We start from the raw sequence: 23,991 nt of genomic DNA, 5'->3' as shown, positions 1-23,991 counted from the left end.
AAAAACGATACTACCTTCAGCTCAAGCCAAAGAGGATATGAAAAGATTAAAAAAATCTTTGAGGTTTTTCACTGGAACAAATCAAGAAAGAAGAAAATAAATCATCAGCAACTCAATTCATTAAATGATGCACACACATACATTAAGGTCTCACACACGCACACCCGGCACGTGTTAGCCCACTGGTTGAAACACTGTACTCAAATCTTAATGAAACTTTCAACACTTTAATACACTCTCTGTATACAGATGCTGAGCATATTGCTGCCTCAGGGATACACACACACACACACACACACACTCACACGCTCTCACTCACCACTTACGTCTCGATCTTCCTTAGACTTACACAGTCAGTGCACAAAGCAGTGTACAAGGTGTAATTCAATTAAGCTATGCAGAGTGTGAGAGCTGGATGGTGGTTTTTATGACCCATCATTTCAGTCCCTCATGTAGGGTTAGGGTTAGTGGGCTTTTTTCAAAGTCTTAAAGACTGGGGCTCCCTTCAGACAAAGCCGAGACAACCATACCCTCCCTCCTAAAACCACCATCCCAGGTCAGTCAGTATTACTATAACAATATTGGTTGCATCTTTGGTCTACTCTAACCTCACCTAATGACAATGTCAATATATTGACAGTTTTATAGGTGCAGTGTGTAGGATTTAGTGTCATCTAGTGGTAAGGTTGCAAACTGCAATCAACTGAATATCAATCGACTCACTTCTCTCCTTCCAAGTGTGTAGAGGAACTCATGGTGCCCCCAAAAACCCATTTGTTCATCCTGGGCTGCTGTTGAAACCTGGTGCAACATGGCGGCCTCTACTGAGAAGACCCACTTCTACTGTACATATAAAGAGCTTGAGCTAAGGTAACATAAACGCAGTCTTATTTTCAGGTGATTATACATGAATGGAAGCATAATTATGAATGCTATATTCATGTCTGCCTAAAGATCCCCTAAATCTGACACACCGATCCTTTAAACAGTAAATACATTTACTTGTTTGCTGCTGAAGTGTGCTGTTCAGCCCAACAACAGTTTATTAACATGCCTAATTATCATTCTCAATGCAAATAATAATTGCTGTCACTACTTTTGAGCCCAGTTTTATCATGCTTTATGTTTTTGCTTCATGCTTGCAGACAAATCAAAAAGCAAAAAGAATTTTTAGACTAGAGTAGATTTTGAACCCACCGGTCTTTAAAACCTCCTCAGCGTTTAAGTTATCACAAACCATTTAACTGCTCCCTCCCCGGTTGGATGTGACAGGAAATGAGGGTAGAAAACGCAAAAACACAATGGAAGCACTGTCAAGAGCACATCCACCCAACGGGCAGGAATATATTCCTAACCCTAAAATCACTTTGGCCAATTTGGCCACACTGCTGGTTTCATCCATCTGTAACACAGACATTCTCTGAGTGCTGCCTAGCATTTCTTTGTTTATATCCAAAGGTAAAAGAGGAACGTGGTGAGCGACGGTGTCACGGAAGCCACATGAAACTCCTGAGGTTCCTAAGAAACTAAGGCTTCCCCAGAAGAATGTTGGTTTTTCTTGCCTTTGCAGTAAAACAATTCTTTAAACAATCTGTGGGTTCACTTGCTAACTTGTCATGTTTGGTCTTAGGGCAGCAGTTAAGCATTGTACATTGCATACTATCATTGGGTAACTCTCTGTTGCAAATCAAACACTGAAACTAAAGCGAGAGAGTTGAACAAGCCCAGGTAGTCCATATTGTTTTGCAGTCTTCATTACATAACAAGGTTTTATTATGACTTCTTGTTTCAGACCACAATGCTCCTTCTTTCAAAAATTGCACCATTTTGTTTACTTGCCACAATTAGTTGTGTGATAGCCCTTGTCTAAAATACGGCAGCCTGTCCATTCTCATGCCTCACTTTCTTTGAAGCCAAAATTTTGACACCACGTTTCCTGGCATAACAACAGAGAGTCATCAACTCACACAGAGTTGAGTGAATGGTTATTTACCTGGTTCAACATGTCTCCATTGCATTTTGCTTTCCATCACTGTTGCACAGTTTACTATATATATATATATATATATATATATTAAAACGGAGTATGTGCAACTTTAAGAATACAGTTGCTAATTTCACAGCCTGGGAGAGAGTGCCACACTGGTGTCTGTCTTTGTTGGTGAATTTGTGAGCATAAGCAGTCTGGGATGTCAGCTAGATGTAAAATCTGCAGGTGCTCCAATGCAGAATGAATCAGGACAGCTGGTAAAGGTGACTGACATCCTCTGAGGACGGAGTACGCACAAGCATTCTGTGGCTGCAAAAAAATCCCTCCCCCACTAAGTGCCTGTAGTCTCTGCAGGACATTGATAAAATATGAATGAATTAGTCGCTATACAAGGTTCGTCCACACAAAATAGATGCCAGGTTGCCTTTTAAGAAGCTTTACCACAGGTACAATTCTCCCAGAGGAAATTTGTGATAAAATTGTAGCTTGATGGATGCCAAGAACATGCCCATACACACGGAGAAACTAGAAAGCCATTAGTGTTCAACAGACTGCATATCAGAATCCTCTAACCACTGTGGTCCCATGATAATACACGCCAAACACTCTGTGCATCCTCTTTTCCCATCCTCCAGAGTCACTCTCATCTTCTTCCCCAGTCTCTCCTCCCTTATCATCCACTCCTCTCTCTTTGTACTCATTGGCTCCTTTGTCCACCCAGTCATTTTTTCAGGTACTTCTCACCCTGTTGACACCCCCTTCCCTTTCTTATTCTTCCCAGATCTTTCTTGTGTTCCCCAAAGCTCCCACACCACCTTTCCAGTCCTTGAGACCAAGACAACTATTTTGCATGCTTCTTGATCTTCTCAGTTTTTTCCCCATTTTCATGCCTCCTTGCACCTTCAACCCAGCTTTCCAAACAACAAATTTTCCTCTCAACCTTTCATGCTTGCAATTTTTACCATCTTTTCTTTTCTCTCTCTCAAATACTCTTCTCTTCTGTTCTTAGCTTTCAGAATATCATTGTATTTCATGTCAACTTTGAGCTTTTTTGTTTAGTTTTCATTCCTCTTTTCCACTGATTTGTTAAATTCTTGTGTCACTGGTCAAGCAACTAAGATGATGGGATTAGATACCTCTCAGGCAACACAGCATGCCAATTTAAATTTAAATGTCCTTACCCCCCAACCTCTGACACACGGACACACACACGTACACATCTTTTCTGGCCTCTCTCCACCTTTCTCCACCCATCAATCCTCTCCTGACTCATTGCTTTAATTTTCTATTCCTCTATTCTACCCATCTGCTCATCTTCTTTCGCTTTGTCTATTCTTTTCTCGTCTCAGGCAAGGAGCACCCTCCTCCCCCGTCATCTTCTCACCACTCACCTTCTATAGCCTCTCAATCCTCCGTTATGCTCCTCTGTCTTGTCCTCTTTTCGCTTTCTCTCTCTGACTCTCATAAGACCTTCTGGCTAAAAGGTGTGAAGGAGGAACTAAGTGCTTTCTCCTGTCTATAAACAATGTCCTTTATGCCTGTGTGGCTCTGGGCCTGCCTGGATATGGAAGGGAAAGAAGGGAGATGTCGGCAGAGATTTATCCATTGTTCAATCTCTTTGTTTCAAATTTTCTTGCACCCTCTCTTTCCCACCCTGTCACCTTTAAGTGAAAGAACGGCGAGTAGTGGAAAGAACAATAAAGAGGGTGCAGTGAGACAGGAAACCTAACAGTCTATAGTTGTCAAGGGATGAGGGGACTGCACCAAGCACTTCAGCACATTTAATCAGAGATGTATTGAATGGCTGGGCCTTTAAGTAAAATGAAAACATGATTATCATAATTGTTGTTTATAACTCATGATCAGAGAAATCCTCACAGGGAAATCCACATTTGTGCATGAATGTTATGTTAACATGTCAAATTGGTGGTTTAAGATTTAAAACTAGGGATTGATGCTGCATAATCAATGCAGTAATAACCATATCAGTGGTGAGAAGAGATATTTATACTTCTCAGAGGAAATTTATCAATTTCCTGAGGACTTCAGGGCTCTCGATTTACATTGGAGGGTAGGGCTAAGATATACAGGATAAAGATATCAAGGTCTTTTTTCATGTTAAGCTGATCTCTTGAGTTCCGCTCTGAGCATACTGGAGGCTTGGACCTTGAAATGAAGGACTGCAAGTGCTATAAAAGAATCGAGAAAAGAAATAGAAGGGGAAAGAGTAGACATGTAATGAGCAATCGAAGAAGTATCTTGTGTCTTTTGAGGCAAAAGGTTGGACCTGGAAATGAAACATGATGCAAAACAATCCCAAACAAAAGAATGGTGCAAAAAATAAAAATAAAAAATAAGTCTGGACTTGACTACATACTTGAATCTGTGAAATCATATATTCAGATAAGAGACTATTTATTTCATAAATTGGGAAACTGTGATATTTTGTGAATTTTTGGGTTCCTTTCACCCTTTTACATGGTTGTCAGCTTCTGGACTTGTCAGTGCTGCTTGCACTGTTGGGGGTGCTGATCAAAGACACTTTAGCAGGAATGTGATTTCCCATAATAAAGTTAAATTCTGATATCAGTGGGATTTGCACATATGGGAGTATGTGAGTACCCATTGTGCTGAAAGCAGTGGTGACATTTCAATCATTATTGACCTCTACACCCAGAAGGGCAACAAGTACAGCTGGAAGAGGCAATTTAGCAGTCAAACAGCTCATTTCCCTCAGCCACTGTCCCTCTTCACCTTTCCCAGTTCTCTTCCCCAAACCACAGAGGCGAGGCTCATCTTATTTCCTTTGTCTTTTCCCCTGTGCAACTCACTCTCATTTCATCTCTCTGCATCTGCATCTCTTTCCCCTTATCTCTTTTTGTGCTTGACTAGGGCTGGTGCCACTGCATTGGTTCTTTCAAGCATTTCATTAAAGTGCTTCTCATAGCTCACTCCTCTTCACGTTCATCTGCCTGACCCTGAAACTCTGTTGTTTGTGGATTCCTGAGTGTGTGCAGTATGGGCATGTGTGCAACTGGGCCCTGGGGAGCATCCGGTAACAGTTTCAATAATGGCCCAAACAATAGGAGAAATAGCCTGGATAACCCTCTAATCTGCTTGCCTCTCAGTTTCTGTCTCATCGAGGAGACTTACACGTCACCCATTGGTCCAGGAGAAAGAGTAGTTTGAGCTATCACTTTGTTAACTGACTGACAGTGTGTCAACGGGGCGTCAACCATTGGCCAACGGGAAGCCTGTAATCATTCCCATTGTGATAGTTGGGATGACGCAGTGTAAAAAAAAAATAGAGAAGGATGGTCAGAGAGAGAAATTAATCTAACAAATGGGAATACACTCATGTTGTTTTATTTATGCAACAAGTTGCATGAATTTGTATGAGTTTTCTGCCATGATATAGTTTTGTAAAAAGGTATTCCAACAGACCACATTTAAATCTTAATATAAAGAGAGAGGCAGAGAAAGAAAGACAGAGAGAGAGATACTGTATGGAGAGAGGCAGCGGTTGGGCTAGGCTGGCAGTGCTGCAGCAAAACAATTAAAATCTCCCTACGGGCGGAAAGTGGTATAAACACATGTATGTGCACATGCACACGCACGCACACACACACACACACGCACACACACACACACACACACACACACACAGGTACATGCACGACAGATGAATTATTCTCTTTGTCCCTGGACACAGAGCCTGTCCCCACGTATTTGGAACATGAAGCAACTCTCTTTATGTGTGTGAGTGTGTGTGTGTGTGTGTATGTGCGTGCGTGCGTGTGTACTTGTACAAGTTGTAGGACATTTTTGGAAAGTGAGGACATTTTGGCCTGTCCTCACTGTGGACAGGCCAAAATCTTCAAATGGCCGTTTACAGGTTCAGACTTGGTTTTAAGGGTAAAGTTAGAATTAGGTTTAGTTTAGGGTTCAGGATAGGCATTTAGTTGTGATGGTTTAGGTTATGGTAGGGGGACAGGGAACATGTGTTTGCATGTGTCTGTGCCAGACATTTATCTAGATAGAGACAGTTTAATGCACAGATCTGAAGACACTGCCAGATGCAGTGCAGATAAAATTCATGGTCTAAAACATGTGAATTATTTGTATCTCATTTTTGTAATACAGTCAGCTCTCATGCCAATAGGGCCTTGAATTCAATTGTGCTGAATAAAAGCAGTGAGACCACAAGAGAGCACTTTATATCCAAAAAGCATCAAATCAAATCAGGAAAAGTTTTTTGGCTGCTCCCTGCCTGTGTAGTTTATGACGCTAATAAAACACAAGCATTAGAGTTGGGTGGCTTTCTATTTGCACTGTGTGTATTGTGTGTTGATGTGTGTGCACTCACTCTGTCAGAGTATATAAGTGCTGTTTATTAATTTATTGAGTGTTTTGTCCACCGGTCAAACAGCCCTCCACCAAGCCAAATACTCTTAAGTATAGTATAGAGTTACTTTCAATTGTCATCCTCCAGTGAATAAGGCTGTTTGATTCTGTGTTGTTATTAGGCTATGTCTGTCTGTGTGTGTGTGCGTGTGTGCGCATGCGTGTGTGCATGTTATCATAGCTGTGTTGTGGCTTAACACATAATCGCATGGATACAACAGTTTAAAAAAATAAACAAGATTGTCAAGCTAAATCAAATACCACTTGAGATCATGCAATACATTCAGAGAGCTAAGATGAGTATTCAGATGTAAAATGAGTTGCTGCACAGTTTGTTAAACACCACTGAGCCGTTATGTTGTCATGAAGTTTTAGCAATGCTGTACATGCAATCACATGGAGACAATTAAAGGGGCAGGCCCCCAAACAGAATTACAACATTTAAGCGCCACTCAAATATACCATAAAATTCTCAAAAAATTTCTATTCATCTATCCAGCAACGATGCATACAAAGCTGTCATAATGCAGTCCAAACTTTCCACAGGGAAAAATTGAAGACAAATACTGACTTTGATGCATTGTTGCAGATTAAACCACCAAACAGTAGACGATGTAGATGATGTCGAAATGGGAGCTGCCACCAACCTCTTGAAATACTTCACAGAGGTCAATGTCTGTCCTTAAGGTGCTTTGCTCAATGTGTTTCGTTACCAATGCTTTGTAGCATTGTTTACATATCTCACATGTTTCTTGTTCACTTGCCTTAAATGTGAAGTATTTCTGAACAGCACTCCGGCTGTTTTCTTTTCCAACCAAACCTGGTCGCTGAGGCTCTGCACTTTCCATCTTTAATGAGCTAGCACTGAAACAAAGCCCACATTATACCGCAGCCTACTGTGAGCTATATTCAACTGGTGCAAACATGACAAGTGACCAGAGGAAGACAGCACTGAGAGTGACTGAGAGGAGGCGGGGCTGTGTGGGCACTGCAGCGGTGTGTGTGTGTGTGTGTGTGTGTGTGTGTGTGTGTGTGTGTGTGTGTGTGTGTGTGTGTGTGTGTGTGTGTGTGTGTGTGTGTGTGTGTGGTTCAAATATTCGGAATCGATATGTATTGAAAAAAATTGACAACATTATTACACTCACAAATGAGGCAGGGCTTGGCTGATCTTTTAAACAGCTTGATTTGTTGTATTGCTCAATATTACTTTGACAACATGCAGTACTATGAAGACAGACATCAGCTCGCATTGCTTGTGCATGTAAAAGTCTATACATGTAAAGGTTATCAGCCTCCCAGTGTGGGGTTATTCATGATCATGTGTCAGTGCAATATGACCAGGCATCAACATCATCTCATGCTAGTTCATTGTCAGTACTGCACGATGAGGGGAGCGAGGAAAGAATGATGTCACTCCAGGAGGCCTATGTGCTCTCTCACCTGGTGCAACAGTTTTTGAATGTGAATATAAAGGAAGTATTTCATGTGGAGTCTTAAGGGCAAAAAAAAGCCCATTCACAAAAATGAAATGTCTTTTTCAGTTGAAGGGCAGTGGACCTTTAAAAGAGAAGCCACAACAAAAATAATTTCACGGTGATCTTTTTCCATCTGCAGTGAAGGACTGTCTGTGTATTTAGAGAAGGGAAGCTGGTTGTCAAGCAGCCATACAGACTGACACAAAGACAGAAAGAGAGAGAAAGAGAGAAAGAGACAGACAGAGAGAGAGAAAAGAGGAGAGAGTGTGCACTGGTCAATGCTCAGTAGGGGCAGGAAGGAAACCTTTCAATAGAGATGCACTTCCGAATTTTATTCAAATGACACTTTCTATCTACCAACCAATCAATAGGCCTACCACCCACTGAGCACGCGCACGCACACACACACACTGAGTCAAGTTCCCATCACTTTCACATTCCATTGACTTACATTCTTTTCCTGGAGACTTACCCTAACCACAGCCACGATCAAACCTAACCTTACCCAAACCTTAACCCAAGACTTCACCTAAAATTAAATTTACATAAATTTACATAAAGGGGACTTGTGTTTTGCCCCGAAAAGGAAGGCAAGTCTGCACAATGTGAATGTGTAGAGGGATTTATTTCCTCACAAAACACACACACACACACACACACACACACACACACACACACACACACACACACACACACACACACAGTCAAAGCCTATCATGTCTGGTTGGATCTGGTTTGTCCCCAGCTGTCAGCTGCTGGACTCCATCACACGCACATGCACAAACAAAATAGCATCATATTGCCTCTTGTAAAATGTCAGTGTTGCCATGGATACACCCCCCCACCCCCCACCCCCGAGATTAGCAGGGAGGTTAATTGAATTGATGCAATTTATCACTGAATAAAGACAAAGACTGAGAGAAAAAATGATAAAGCGGGAGAGAGAAATGAGGGGAAAATGGATGTAAATGCATAAAGCTGACAGAACAGAGAGGTTAACATCTTTGTAATTTAGCTATGACTGCGTAAAAAAGGAGGGATAAATCGAGAGAAGGGTAAGCAGAAAAATGTCAGTCCATCAAGAGAGCCACTGTGTGTGTGTGTGTGTGTGTGTGTGTGTGTGTGTGTGTGTGTGTGTGTGTGTGTGTGTGTGTGTGTGTGTGTGTGTGTGTGTGTGTGTGTGTTTGACTCTGTATACAGTTGATTGTTAGGCAGTTAGATAAATGGACAAATGAAGGGAGGATGGCAGCAGGAGGGGGAGGACTTCCAGGCCCTGAGTGATGGAATGGCCTCAGAAAATGAGACGTCTTTGGTCTCTATGGCAGCTAACGAGACTGTTCTGTGCATTCACATCAGAGAATGTGGACACAAAAATGTGGAGGACAGACACGGACAGAAACATGGAAGAAGGAGGCAAGGAAGGAGCATGTGGTGTGAGACTAAATGAAACTGGCCCCGGTTTTCACGGTAGCTAATTGTCAGTGTACGTCTGCTTTGTATGTGAGAAGTTGCGGAAATAGAAAGCTGACGAGAGAGAGAGGAAGGACAGCAATGACCTAAGACGTGGCTGTTTTGCTTTTTTAGATATAAGTAATTACATTAAGTCAGTATACAGAGGCAGCTTGGTGCAGCTTTTACTGACTGCATGACAAGGACTGGCAGATGAAGGCTGATGTATAACAAAAAGAGAAATATGTTGGTTTACAGTAATGAGAGGTCTAAATGAATAGAGATCAACAGCGTAGGCTTGCATGCAGAGAGTAGGAACATGTCCCTACCAATATTTTGGGAGGCCAAAATTGTCCATACAATATTTGAGTTGTGTTATCTTTGGATTGAAGTCATATTAGATCATTTCAATGTCCCCCCTTACGGGCTACGTGACTGTTGCTTCGCTGTGGTTTCAGAACAATGGACAGCGCTGAGAGAGACAGCTGCAAGCTGCAAACAGCTGTCTCTACGCGCCTCCCCCTGCTGATCCTGACAGAGAATCTTTCATACATTTAAAAGATATTTAGCGTTCTGCTCGTGCCATGTTCTTATGTGAGTGTTCAGATGAATAAATGTATTCTTTGACTTTGAAACAGTAGCCTTGGGGCTACTGGGTCCATATAGCGTTTTTCACTCTCATCGCACAAGCGCTTGATCCCAGCGCTCCCCAGTGCCCAGCCAGCACTTTTCTGCAAGAGAAAAGCTCAAAGGACACACGCTCTTATGTTGTTTTTATTTAGCCTTACGGAGGCTATTACATGTTTACTACATGGTTATTGATTTCCATGGTTATGGTATGGTTGTTGCGGCCCTATCAATGTTCAGACCGCACCTACGGCCCTGCTTGTGATGTTTTGGTGTTTGATAGTAAACATATTCAAAAAAGCTACCACATATAAATGTGATTCAGTTTGGGTAAAAGGCCTCGTGGTGCACACAGGTGACTCATCAGCTTTCCGTCACAGTCAGGACATGGACTACACAATATGGAGAACGCTGGAGTCCAACCAAACTGTCTTGGGAAAGCCTGAGAAGACCACATTGTAGCTAAAAATGTGACAAATATCTTTGTCTGGAGTGCTTGAAGTCTACACTCAGAAGCTGAACTGCTTTGCAGTTTCCAAGTCCAGGTGCTGAAAACAGGAAGGACTCTTGCTATTTTGTCATCTATCTTCTGACTCAATTCCTCCCTCATACACATAACCACGACCAGTAACCAGTCCAGTGCAATTTCATTTCCTCAGTTAACAAGTTTGAATGTGTCCTCTGAGTCATGTCTTTGGAGGACACTGAATCCTTGTTGTGTTAATCAAAAGTAACTGAAATAATGCTGACGAAACATGATGGAGCCTACACATTCAACAGGGGGAGATGGTTGAAAGTACTGCACATTTTCAAAGAAGGGCTTGGTTTAGTTATTCGGAAAAGCCTTCAAAAGGAGTTTCCAAAGTCAAGTTTCACAACTAATCGAACTGTTTTCTTCTCTTTCCATGAGAGTCTCGGCTGCACCCATTTTGAGACATTATGCAGCAAAGTACAAATATATTGTAAAGAGAATGTATTATTGTAAGCTCTCAATTAGGGTGTTTTTAACCTGCATACTTGATATTAAAACTGACTCACTCTGAACCACAGAATATCAACAACTCTGTAGCTCTATGCAGTTTTTAGCCATGTTGAGCTGTATGAAAGCATGAACAGCAGAGAGCTAAAAATAAACAATGGCTAGAAAAGACAGTTAAACATCTAGCAAGCTGAAGACACACATTTTCTCCTCAGGGGTGAGAAGGCCAATACGTACTTTGGTCAGTGGGATGCTCATGTTGCCAGCTGGACGTGGAGACTTGTTTTCACATTGGCCATAATGAGTTGATAGCCAGGTTCCCATTTTCAACTGCCTGCAGGTGCCTCATCTTTGACTTTTGTGCTCGTATTGACACTTTTGTTTATGTCTGGATTACACAGACTCCACTAGAGGAGGTGGTCTCTAAATCTTTTAAAGAGCAGATTCATGATTCATGAACAGGGAAGATCAGCACTGCAATAGTCTTCAAAATACCTTGATTACAACACTCGAGTCCTCCACTTCTTTGCACTCTGAATGAAAATCCTGCTGCCAAAACAGACGAGGATGGAGAGAGTGAGAGAGGCGCTGCCCTTTTGGTACGCAGCTTTTGTTTTTGGTTAATGTGTTTGCATTATCACAGTGTACTCATCAACACGACAAAGTCTGATTGCGTTATTCTCATCACACGCATGCAGTCAAGTGTTTCTCGCACCCTTAAGGCATTCGCTTCATGCTGACTTTAGCACTATATCACGTCGTTCCTGTGAATCACAAAGAGTTCCACTGTGTCAGAGTACATCAATTGAAAAGGCGACAAATCTTCTAAATATACATTTCAGTCACTCTAATCCACTGAAACTTTAATTAAGAATTTAAGAAGATGGAGCATGTTATTAGAATTTCTTACACATCTCATTTTGCATTAGCAGTCCTAATAACTAATCTTCACCACTCCTGAAGCCTTTTCATTACAATCTTGTTTGTCATGTTAATACAAGCAAATTCCACCACGCCCTTTGCTTGTGAATGTGTTTGCTCTTTAAGCTTTGACTGAAGTGACCAAAGTGCTATAATTTTCTTAAATTGGCAGCACTGCCGCATGTACTGGAGCACTTCTAGTGTCATGTCTGTCACTCAGCAAAGAGTCATATCCTTAGAAATGCCACATGTTGCCAAACAACAAACGAGCATTTCAGGAAGGCCATTTAATGGACTCAGTGTGCTGATTGGTGCTGTCTGTGGGGCTGAATCTTCGGCATGCATGACATTCCAAGGAGATGAAAATCAAAATAACACGTCAACACATGATTATGGCTTTGCTGCAGGGCTGCAACTAATTAATTGGTCGATTCAGTTTTTTGTTTGTTTACTGACTGGCAAATCAATGTTAGATCATCATTGATTTGTCAGTCAGTGCAATACAGCATAGTCTGTTTAGTTTGACCACAGTCCAAATCCCAAAGAGATTCAACTGTCAAAGATCTAAAAGCAGCAAATCTTCACAGCTGTGAAGCTGGAACCAACAAATGTTGCAAGCGGTTTTTAAAATTAGTAGCACTTAAAAACAACTGCAGGTTAATATCTGAAACACGTTAAGGTTAAGGATGTTAATGAGAAAACATTTCTTTCCTTTTCATTGCAAGGATTTTTGTTCTGGATTTAGTGCTGAATTTTGCAGCTGTCTACACTGTCTGCTGTATAATCATTGAGGGAATTAATCAAATTCTTAGATTACTCAGTCATGTACAGTCTACCTTGAGATTATTTCTTTAGTGCATGAAAGAATAGTCAAATGAAACTAATCCTCATTTTGACGGGGACTCCCACATTCTGCTTCAAGAGACCGAGTGCAGAAACAACAAGTCATTGATGCTGGCGGGGTCTGTCAAGACTATGTAGGTTTCAGTGCACCTCCTCATGAAGGTGTGAAGGGATTTTAATGTGTGTGTGTGTGTGTGTGTGTGTGTGTGTGTGTGTGTGTGTGTGTGTGTGTGTGTGTGTGTACAGCAGTGTGTGCATGAATGTGGCTGTGTGCCCTGGGTGTCAAGACTAAGCAGAGATGAAAAATAAGCTGAGACAGCTATTGAGTTCCCTCCCTCCTGTGGTCCCTCCCCCTCCCACCTTTCCATTGACTGTTATCCAATTAGGTGATTCTCATTGCTTTAATCGATGGAGACATGAACAGGCACACACTGACATGCATAGAGCCCCCCCCCCCACTCCCACCTCCAACACACACACACACACACACACAACCAGTTTCCCTAAGTAATGTCTCACCCAGTTACTATGGAGACGGGGAGGAGAGGGTGTCTGGAGTGAAAAGTGAATATAAGTGACAGGAGCAGATCAACAATGAAGCACCAAGCAGGAGGGGGGGGCTGTGTGATTTAATCCTTTAAACACTCCTGAGACAATATCACACACACACACACACACACACACACACACACACACACACACACACACACACACACACACACACACACACACACACACACACACACACACACACACACACACACACGAACCTCAGGGCAGAAAACACAGTTAATCATCTGGATAGAAGTATTTAGATAATTCTCTTTAAACTCCAGTTGCATGGCTCTATTGTAATGTGGTCTGCATTGTTACAGATGTGGTTACTGTGATGTGCCATTTTATATTCAGTATAATGTTTTTATTGTTTTATGGATAAAGGGATTTTTTTCTAGAAAGCAGAGGGTAGACATAATGAAGAGTTGCAGAGATGCCGGCTGGACACAGATGGGGGGGGGGGGGGGGGCTTTACCCTCCCAGCATATTTCTCAATTCAAACAAGCAATTACCCTCTAATAATCAACATTAATTTCGAACTGTGCCACGTTCCACTATGTATTAAATTATACTGGTGAGTTGGAGGAAACCCTGCACCTATGAAAACAAAATCTACAAGAGAGCTGCTGTTCTTGGTTATTAATTGAACAAAAAGAAATGGACGGATTAAAAAAAAAAAGACTCAATCATATTCCTACTGTGTCTGGAGAGTGGTGGTGTTGTGCTTGTTAAACTTGAATGAGTTTGTTTCAGAAAGCTTAAATTCATTAAATGTGAACTTGCTGTTCAATCAACATACAAATGATTAAAGGCTAGCAATCGCACTCTTTTGAGCCACGTTTTGTCTCTATATTCTGAGACATCATCACATTTATAACAGTCCACCCTGAGCTTCTGCTGGACCTGTTGCTTTCTCTGCCTCTCATGGTTCCCACCACCAGATGAGAGGGCTTCATGTGCCTCTGCTCATTTGTAAAGGCGAGCATGTTATTCAATGAGTATATGCAGCATTATTCCAGCATGATTTTTTTTAAGTTGTGTGTTTGGTGACTAATCCCACCTCCAAACTGCACCTACTGAGCTCTGCTTTCCACTGAAGTGCTGATTGCATAATGAGCTTCTGCCTTAGTAAATCTGGTGCTAATTACATGTAGATTGTCAGAACAAACTGAATGAAAGGCAAGGTGCAAATTACTGCTATATGCTTCCATGTGTACAAATATAGCCCTTAGAGAGGATATGCAGTTCACGCTGCCATTACTTGCACTGCTGACCGCAACAGGTTCTGTTTCCAAATACATAGTGTACAGATGAGTTGCTGTTACTAAATCTCGAGTAAAGATGTTGAATGTGATTTTTACAGATTGGCATATACGTATGAGCACAAGGGGGATAGACATGGGATATTTTAACAAACAGATTTATTTGTTTGATGTTGCAGTTGGCTTGTGTCACATGTACACAGCAGTGACATGGGGCTGGTCCAGCTCATCGTTCCCCTCTGAAAGAGGAAATTAGGCACTGTAATGTTTTTTGGCCTTTATGATAGAGAGACAGCTGAAGGTACGACAGGAAAGGGGGCAGGTGGGAGTCTAACCTGTGACCAGTGCAGAGGACTGACAGCCTCAATACATGGGGTGCACACCCTACACAGTAATGTTTGACTGAAGAATGGTGACATGTTTAAGTAGAGTGTGAGATTCAAACTGCAGTTAATTGTAATGGTAAATTGAAAGCAGCTGCGGCCATGCTACAAATTTACCTCTGCCTGCTCTCCTTCTCCCAGGGTGCAGAAGAATTCCCCGGGGGCTCGCACATCTTTTTACCAGTTCCAGGAAGGTATCAACAAGTGGGAAGTGGATAGAGGGGAGCTTGTGTAAATGTATCCATTTATGTAAGCTATTTATTGGTATTTATTAAGTGTACTTGGGTGAGTAAATATTTATTAAGATTGGTGTACATTTCTGATGACGCATTTATGTAAATATTTATTGTATATTTATACATGCAGATATCTGTGTTGCTCTCAGTAAATGGTATGTGCCAGCTAATTAGGTGAGCAGACACCCTTATACAAGGGGGTGGTTGAAGATGATGTTGGTCAGAAATGGTGTATCGCTCTTTTGATTTGCCTCCTTTGACTGTTTGGTCATCGTAACACAGAACTATGGCAATCCTTTCATTTGTAGTTTTTCTATCCACACTTTCACCACTAACTGCAGTATATTACTTATTTTGTGAGCAGGATCTAAGATAGGGAAAGGTAATGGCAGCATCTATGTGCAGTAATTTCAATAAACACATGCACAAAGGATGAGTATGGAAACTTTAATTATCTGCCTAATATAGGAGGTTCACAGCTTAATAGAATTCAAATTTTAAAAATATTGAAATCTTTTAAACTGATGTAATCAACTGTTTTTGGTTTTTGTTTGTTTGTTTGTTTCTGCTTACAAGGGCACCAACCAAAGACCATAATACATGAGAGATAGACGGAGACAAAGACAATTGATTTGCCAGCCAAGTTACCAGTTAGCTAGACAAATACAGAGATAGACAGGCAGATAGGGAGACAGGCAATCAATTCATCAGCCAGCTAACAGCACAAACAGACGGGCAAACAGACAGACCGGCAGGCAGACTGGCAGGGAAATGAGTCAGGCGGTCTGTTCAGTATCAGGAAGACGGGGAAGTATTCATTAACCCTCCCACAAATTTGGACAGACCAGTCAACAGACTGAGGGACTTGGAGGCCTGCAGGAGTTTAATCAGTGAGGGATAAAAAATGAGAGGCAAAGCTAGTTTGTCATTGAAAAGTAGCTGGTTGAAGTCCAAAGCAAAATGAATGAATGAATTAGAAGCATTTCATCTGTCCTTGACTGCCGAAAGACACTGTACTGTATGCTCTCAGGTTCTCCTTATGAGCTTTCCACTGCAGCCGTCATTACTAAACAGTGTTGCTCCTGGCAGGTCCAAGTTGTAACTGTGTCTATATTTATGAATGTGATGTATGAGACTGCTGAAAAAGAATGTGCACAATCAGCAAAAAGCGTACCCCAAATTGAAAGAAAAAGTTTCGAGCAAGAAGCTAAGGAATAATTCCAGGATAAGGGAAACTCAAAATGCACAAAAATGTAAGAAATGCAAAAGAACAGGAAAACAGAAAACGACACATACTGCAGGATTCAGGAACCTGCTGTTGGCTCAGTCTGCTTGGTCAAAGAGCAAGCGTTCAAATGCTGCCTCCTGCTGTGCTGTCACATCATACTTCACTCGCCGTCTTTTTGTCATACAATGCTGATATTCCAAATGAGACACTTGAGATGCAAGCTGTTCACTGTCCTCAAAATGAAAAGGGAGAAACAAACACAGACATTTAGCCTATGTGCACACAGAGCCAAGATAACAGAACTACTCAGGTTGGGACTTCAAAGAATTACAGCCTGACTACCAAACAACACTGCAGAGCCCTTATATCAAAACAACTGCCTTAACAAGGCTCCTAGAGGTACACAAACACACACAGACACCCCTACACATACAGTACATCCACACAAGCTAATCTCTGAAGAGAAGATACACTTTCAGTATGGCCACCATTGTTTCCTAAAAGGATGCAGTCTGATTCCTGCTTGACTGAAATGCAAACAAGCTCACAGATGTTCTCCCGACGCTCTCCTTCACTCTCTCAGCCAAGGCTAAAGTCATGTGTCTGTGCATGTGTGTGTGTGTGTTTATTTCAATGTGTGCACGGGTGTTGATAATGGGGTCTTTGTATTTGATTATCAGTTAATTAAATCACTGAATTGATACCAAGTTCGAGCATTTTTCATGTTGCCTCTTTAAATCCATTGGTTTTGGTTTGCTGAGACTGGCATATGATAAGTTTCAAGAACTGTAAGGACAAAAATGTTTGGACAGAAAACTGTTTTAGTCATAGTTCTAGTGTTAACTCATTTTTCTACCCTCTCTCTTCATCACTTTACCTTAATGAATAACACTCAAGATATTCGATACTGCTCATTCGGCCATGGCACAGATTTCCTTTTGCTAATTTGTTGTGCAGGTTGCAATATTATAAAGCGCAGTGCAATGTTGTGTTTTGGAAACAGGCTTGAAAACGTTTATTGAAAACTTTAAATGCATCAAGGGCAAGTCACTTACAAGTGTGTATAGTGCTTTGCTTGTCTGGTGGATGGAATCTGGTGCCAAAGCGTGCTTCACAAGAAATATTTGATATGTCTCCAGAAAAACAGTCAGGAATAGATAAATAAAATGTACTCAAATGTGAATGCAAGCTGCTCTTTGAGGCTGACTGTTACTGTTGGTGTCGTTCCCCTATAATTTTCAAAGAAGCACGAGTATCAGAGGAGAATTAAACAAAAAGCACATGAACAATGTGCAGCTGTATCATGCCAGTAAGTAAGTACTTTCCTCTGCTCATCCCTTCTGTATTTTGGCTAATTCCCTTTTTATTTTGAATTAATTAGCTCAATGATTCCAAGAGGCAGCCAGCATGTCATAAAGGCTCACACCCACGTGCGTATTTGTGCAATGATCAGTTTATCTTCCCATTTTACTTTGCAGCAATATAGTAACTGCTTCAACATGTAATTTGCTGCATTTCAGGCTTAAAATGGTTACAGAGATGAAGTGAATGTGCCACTGAAAATTTCCTTGCCGTCTGATGTACAATTCTCCATTTATTGCTTGCTGTGTTTGAGTACGTCCAAAAAGTGAATCGTTGCACTGCCCACAACTGATCAACTGATTTCTTATCATCTTTGACCACAAACCACAATGATTCTTCAGTCAGAGCGGAATGCCTTGTAGTGATGGAAAACAGACCCCACGATAAATGACTGCAACATTCATTTTGAAAAGCACGAACAGGCTTGTTTGAAGTGGAGAATCATTTGCTCTTCAAACAACTTACACTCTTCTACAAAAGGATTATGAGCTGGGAGAGGTGGTAACTGGTGGTTTGTGTGGTGATGTCTCCACGCCTGTTTGTGAGTGTTTCCGTGCATGTATTTTGTGTGTGACTACTTGTTTCCATGTTGTTGCTGTTATGGTTGCTGAGTGCGTTTGTGCCTGCCCCGCAGCACTGAAAACCAGATCACTGTGATGCCAAATCACCACCCACACAGCCTTCCCTAACTTTCCGCATATTTCTAATGACACACTTGCATCAGAACCGAACAGCATCATTGGCAGCTACATTTTTATTTAAAATTCATCCGTTAATGTGTTAATTTCCATGTCAAAGTGAATGAAAAAACACATAAACTGAAGTATTACAAGGCTCTTGAAGTCCACAGCTCTGGTGACCTCATTCATAATACATGTGAAATAAAACTGCTTTTTGTGTGCACTCTCTGCACTTATCTACCTGAGGGCCTTTTGGTGAATAAATGAGATTAGGGTATCAACTAAATCAAATAAAAAACATTTGCTGTACAAGAGCGCTGACCTCATGAAGTTTTGTTACATGAGATTCTTTCAAATCAAATGCTAAATTTGGAGTCAAGCCTGTTGGTTTTTGTGGTGAATCAGCAGCTGCAATACATAACTATTTGACAGACAGGCATGAATATCCAAATCTGCGTACAAATGATGAAAAGATGAAAACGAGTTGTGTAGACGAGTGTAACCACTGTTTGACTACCATATATCAACATTCCTGAGCCCATTTCTTGTCTAAACTATACTTGCATGACATAAACTGGCTGTCAACATAAACCAAAACCATGAGGAAACATATAAAACACTGGGCTGTCCTCAGCTGACAGTGTGATGCAGGTCAACTCAAAGGACAGGCAAGCCATGCATGAAAATCTAGGGAACATTAAAGGCAGAAGCTGATTTTGTGCCAACTTTCTGATGCTGTGTTTGATGCATGAATTCATTTTCTGTGCCTCACTGTTCTAAATTTATTGAAGGGGTCAACATAAAAACAGAGACAGGACTGCGAGAAGTTAGACTGCGAGACTCAAGTTACTGAGACGTAAGTTCGGCATTCGTTCTAAGATCAAGATTGTCCTTGGATGTACTCTCTTTTAAACACATTTACATTTGTTTTTGCAGTACTAGCATTGGATGATTTTGGAGGTAAATAAACTTGAACTGTTAGAAAAGCAGACAACTCACAGGGCTGTGCTTAAACAAGATTTGAACCAAAAAAAAATACATCATGAAATTTGGAAACTGTGCAGGGATCAGTGTTGAAATAAGCCTTTTCATTTCAGTCTGACCCAGAACATTTGTGCTGCAAAAGGGAACTCTGCCCAGAAGCAAACTGATGTCCTCTTTTTGAATATACTTTTATACCAACAAAACTGGAGAAATTTGACTTGGAAACCAATGCACCTGCTCGCTGCTCGCAGCCACACGTTAAACTCCAAGACAATTCAAAGGTATTATCATCCTACCTTCTTGCACAGCCTGGAAGGGGTTGTTCCCGTCAACGAATTCCACAGAGATGGTGATCTTCTCTGTCTCCAAGATCTCGTTGTTCAAATTGAGATCTGCCACAGCAAGGCGGAACACCTCGTCATCCTTCCTCGCTGACTCGTCAAAGATTGCGCCTGTTGATAAGAAAGGAAGCAGGAAAAGAGGAAACTATTACTCAGTATTAGGGGACTTTTGGAATGGAAAGACAGAAATATTGTAAGATGGATAGTTCCAAAAGTATGCATCCCACAAAGGTGAGTTCTCAGACTCAACCTTCGTCTCCATCCCAGGTGGTTTAGCTTCACAGCAACTTCAATCTAATGACGCCTTACAGAGTCACTCCAATATTGTTAAGTAGGAACTTAACTGGTTAACTGGGACCAGTTCTTTAATACCAAAGGCTGAAATATGAATGAAATATGGTATATCTGGACATAAGAACAACCTTTAGAAACCTCATTTAAAAACTATTCTTCGAATTTTTTGGGGAAAAAAAGCTGCATTTTCTGCCACATTTGGAGGAACCTCTGATCTGTTATTTCATTCTCACTGGACTTCAAGTACCTCGCCCCAGAACTGGGACCCAGCTCGAGAAAGTCAGGGTGTGAGGGAGGAATGGGTCGACATTATTGTCCATTCTAAGGTCAAATACCGCTCAAGGGCACACTGAGTCAGCCAAAATGGTTGCTGCACAAAGGGAAACAGGGAAGAAAAGACTGGTGAGTGCCAGTATCTGTAGTGGCAGATTAAGTTCCCACATGTCAATACTAAACTAGTCGCAAAAATAAATGTCAACCTGCAGCATTAATGAAACAGAAGAATGAGGCAACACACAGCGTTGACTGGCTGGTAAGGATTTGGTCTCTGCTTTAGTCTGTTACACACAATTAACCATGTGTTATCTATTTCTCTCTTTCTTCCGTTTTAGCCTCTCATTTCAACCCAGTTTATCCCCTGAATCCATTGGGCCACTAATTGTATAAGCCAGTGCAGTGAAGCACTGCTAACTGTATTTCACTGACCAGAAAATAAGCGTCATATTGTGTGTGTATGTGCATGTGTGTGCAAGACACTGGTTGCAAATTCCATTAATAACCAGCCAGGCTGCATTGGCTGAGGGCTGTTTTGCACCACATTTAGAAGACTGTTGCTGTAAATTGGTCTTGTATAGTTCAGTGAGTAGAGTCTAATGCTAATGCTGCTAAGGTTATGGTCTGATCCAAACAGAAGTCAACCCTACAAGACTGGTATCCCGATTCCAGGGATGTGTCTGAGAAACACACATTTCTGCTTAATTAGCTCAGGAAATGTGTAGCTTGTGCCCTGTGCAGGTTACTATGATGTAGACAAATCTTCTTCCCTATTTCAAATGAACTGTTGATCAAATTTCACTTCTGAAGGGCAATTAATTTCAACACAGCCTTTACACACCAAATTCAGAACCAACTGCTGTTTGAAGGCAGTTAGGAACGGTATGCTAACTGCCTCTTCATCAAAACGCCTCATTAAGTATGCATCCTTCAATCATCTGATCCATCAGCATTTGGCAACTGTAAATACCCTCCCACTGATTGAGTCTCAGTTGTTTTTATAATCATGCAGTATAGATGAGGTGAGACAAACAGGCCTGGACAAAGCGATAAAGAGTGAAACACAAAGACTCATTAACTATTCCATTAAAGATAAATTATGAATGGGGTTCCAATCAGCTTGAAGATGACACTGCAGGGGAGGGATTGTACACATTTAAAACTTGCTCTGCTTCACAGTAGGACAATGTTAAGTTGTCTACGTCTAGAGGACAAATGCATGGACAGAGGAGAGAAGACAAGGGCAGAATATATGGCTTTACACTAATGCTTTGGAGAGGGAGTCAGACAAAAGGCAGAAAGAGTGTCAGAGCACTTGTGATCAGCGTCTTTTGAGGTATGATTGGGAATTAAGAACCGGAACTTTTGAGAACCAGGTCCAGTCCATCTGGAGTCATATGCCACTGAGCTTATCAACTCCTTTTATTGATGCCGGCATGTTTGCACAGCTGTACATTGCAAAACAATGATCTAAATGGATACATTTACATAGCACTTTTATCCAAAGTGTTTCACAAGGTTTTTGCTGCTCATTCACCCATTCATGGACACACTCACAGCAAACTACCAAGCAGGGTGCTAGGCTGACCATTGGAAGCAATTTGAGGTTCAGTTTCTTACCTAAGAACACTTACATGAGGCACCGATCTGAACAAAACTCAAGCAAAAATTGCAAGAGGAAACAAATGTACACAAGAGATTTTGAAGGACTGTTCAGATGTCCCCGAGAGTAGGAGTTACCGAATAAGATGGTTAGGGTCTCTCTCGCACACCTAAGTCCAATTCAGCCTCTCTCACCCTTACACATGTATTGGTGGCTTTTTTCTGGTTTGAAGCCACAGCCTCCCCATAGTCCAACTCATGTATCTACACTGCTGGAAATTTGCAACAAGGGTCATGGCAGAGAGGAAAAAACGCTCCAAAGAGTGGTTTCATTTCACCAGCAACGATAACAGCACTGCTTGTTGTAATGTCTGCAAAATGATCATTGAAATGAGGGTGGAAACAAAAGAAATAAGCTGAAAAATCTTTTGATTCAACATGGACTTAAATTCCAGGAATGTGATGTATTTAACACTCTATGCATGAGTGCCACTGCTTCCCAATTGTGCACATGTCCATCACAGAGGGTAAATATCCTCTGTTGTAATAACATCAGCAACACGCAGGCAGGCTTCGCAAATTTTTTCTTTGACTGAGACAACCTGAATGAAAATGCTCTTCAAATATTCTCTCATTTCATCCATTTCAGATGCGGACAGCCTGTTGCTGCAGCTAGCTGTCAGGCTACAGCCAGTTCAACTAAAAATGATCAGCTAATCAGCTGAATGAGCTGACTGGTAACCTCACCCAGTGAAGTTTATGTACAAAGTGCTGTGTGCCGCTCTCTTTCTATATGGCTTGTTTTTCTTTATCTCTTTAAAATATCCCCCCAGCAATAGGTTCTTTGGGTTGAGTGGCCACAGCAGTCACACAAGGGCATTAAAAAGGAGCAAGATTTGGCATATTGGAACTGTTAATCAGTCATTTTCTCTCTTTTCTTCTCTTTCTTCCATGATTTTTTTTTCCACCTACTCCCTTTATGCGATTAAAAAACTCCACTCTTAATCTAGACACATTGAGGAGGCATACACAGACAGAAATGCAGATGTAAAAAAACTGACTCATCATTCAAATTTCACATTAGGCCTGAAGGTGTATGGATAAAAAATTATGAATCCAGTAATTTAAACACGATTCATGATGGAAACTTTTACTTTATTTACAAAGTGTGCCAATTTTGAATGTGCATATAGCCAGTGTATGTTGGAAGTGGCAATAGTAATTCACATATTGTGTGTGTGTGTGTGTGTGTGTGTGTGTGTGTGTGTGTGTGTGTGTGTGTGTGTGTGTGTGTGTGTGTGTGTGTGTGTGTGGGACAAGTAAAAAGAGGAGAAGGGAAGATGGGTGAATGACTGCTGTTCTCTCCCTGTTATTTTAGAACAACATCACTGCACGCTGATTTGCAAACACAGACACACGAACACGCGCATGCGCACACAGCGCACAGATTCTGGCTCTTCCTCTTTTCCAATAATGTGATTGTGAGTGCAAAGGCAAACGTCACCACATAAATCAACCGGGAAATAAAAGCACTGAATCTTGCTTTACACAGACGCCCAAGGGCGGGCAAACAGACACGCACATGCACAGACTTACCCTGACACACACGCAGCAGCACTAAATCACCAACCTATTTCCAAACCACCCCTTCCATGACAACAGCAACATCAATGACAGCGGTCAATTTGAATGGATGCAGCATCCAAAAGTATAAAGTCCAAATTGTTTGGTTGAGAGGTATTGATCAAAAGTCTGCCAATGGTCAAGTGTTAGGTATTAATTTCCTAGTTTTTTTCTATATTGATGAAAAGGCAATAAATAACATGTCTGTCTACTACCAAATACCTTCTTGGGATGGATGAGGGTTGCTGGTGGTGAAAAGAAAAATGAGGAAGGGAGCATGGTGTCATTATGAAGCACAAATAAATGTGAGAATTTCCTCCTCCAGTCTTTTATTGTACTCCTACACATATCAGATCTGAAGAAGAAGCATCTGTATAAAATACTTTGAGAGGTTTCTCCTCTTTCAAAATCTCTAAATACATAACATTACCGCACACCATCACCATTACATCCTCTTTGATATTCAATAAAACTTTATTA

The 23,991-nt window shown here is 41.3% G+C and overlaps 1 protein-coding gene across 4 annotated transcripts in view; it reads right to left on the bottom strand.

The window, feature by feature from the left end:
* Nucleotides 1-23,991, bottom strand: part of grid2 (glutamate receptor, ionotropic, delta 2) — a 478,994-nt gene that overhangs the window by 377,312 nt on the left and 77,691 nt on the right. For all 4 annotated transcript variants that reach the window (XR_011602276.1, XM_070963684.1, XM_070963683.1 and 1 more), the window contains exon 2: nt 19,675-19,830. Coding sequence is in view for 3 of the 4 variants with exons in the window: in XM_070963684.1 (XP_070819785.1) it covers nt 19,675-19,830 (156 nt within the window). In the remaining variant the exon portion in view is untranslated. The remainder of the gene's footprint in view (nt 1-19,674; nt 19,831-23,991) is intronic.

This window comes from Chaetodon trifascialis, chromosome 6, assembly GCF_039877785.1.
Source record: "Chaetodon trifascialis isolate fChaTrf1 chromosome 6, fChaTrf1.hap1, whole genome shotgun sequence".
NCBI lineage: Eukaryota > Metazoa > Chordata > Actinopteri > Chaetodontiformes > Chaetodontidae > Chaetodon > Chaetodon trifascialis.
Note: the sequence above shows the minus strand (reverse complement) of the source record. Positions and strands in the feature narration are given on the sequence as shown.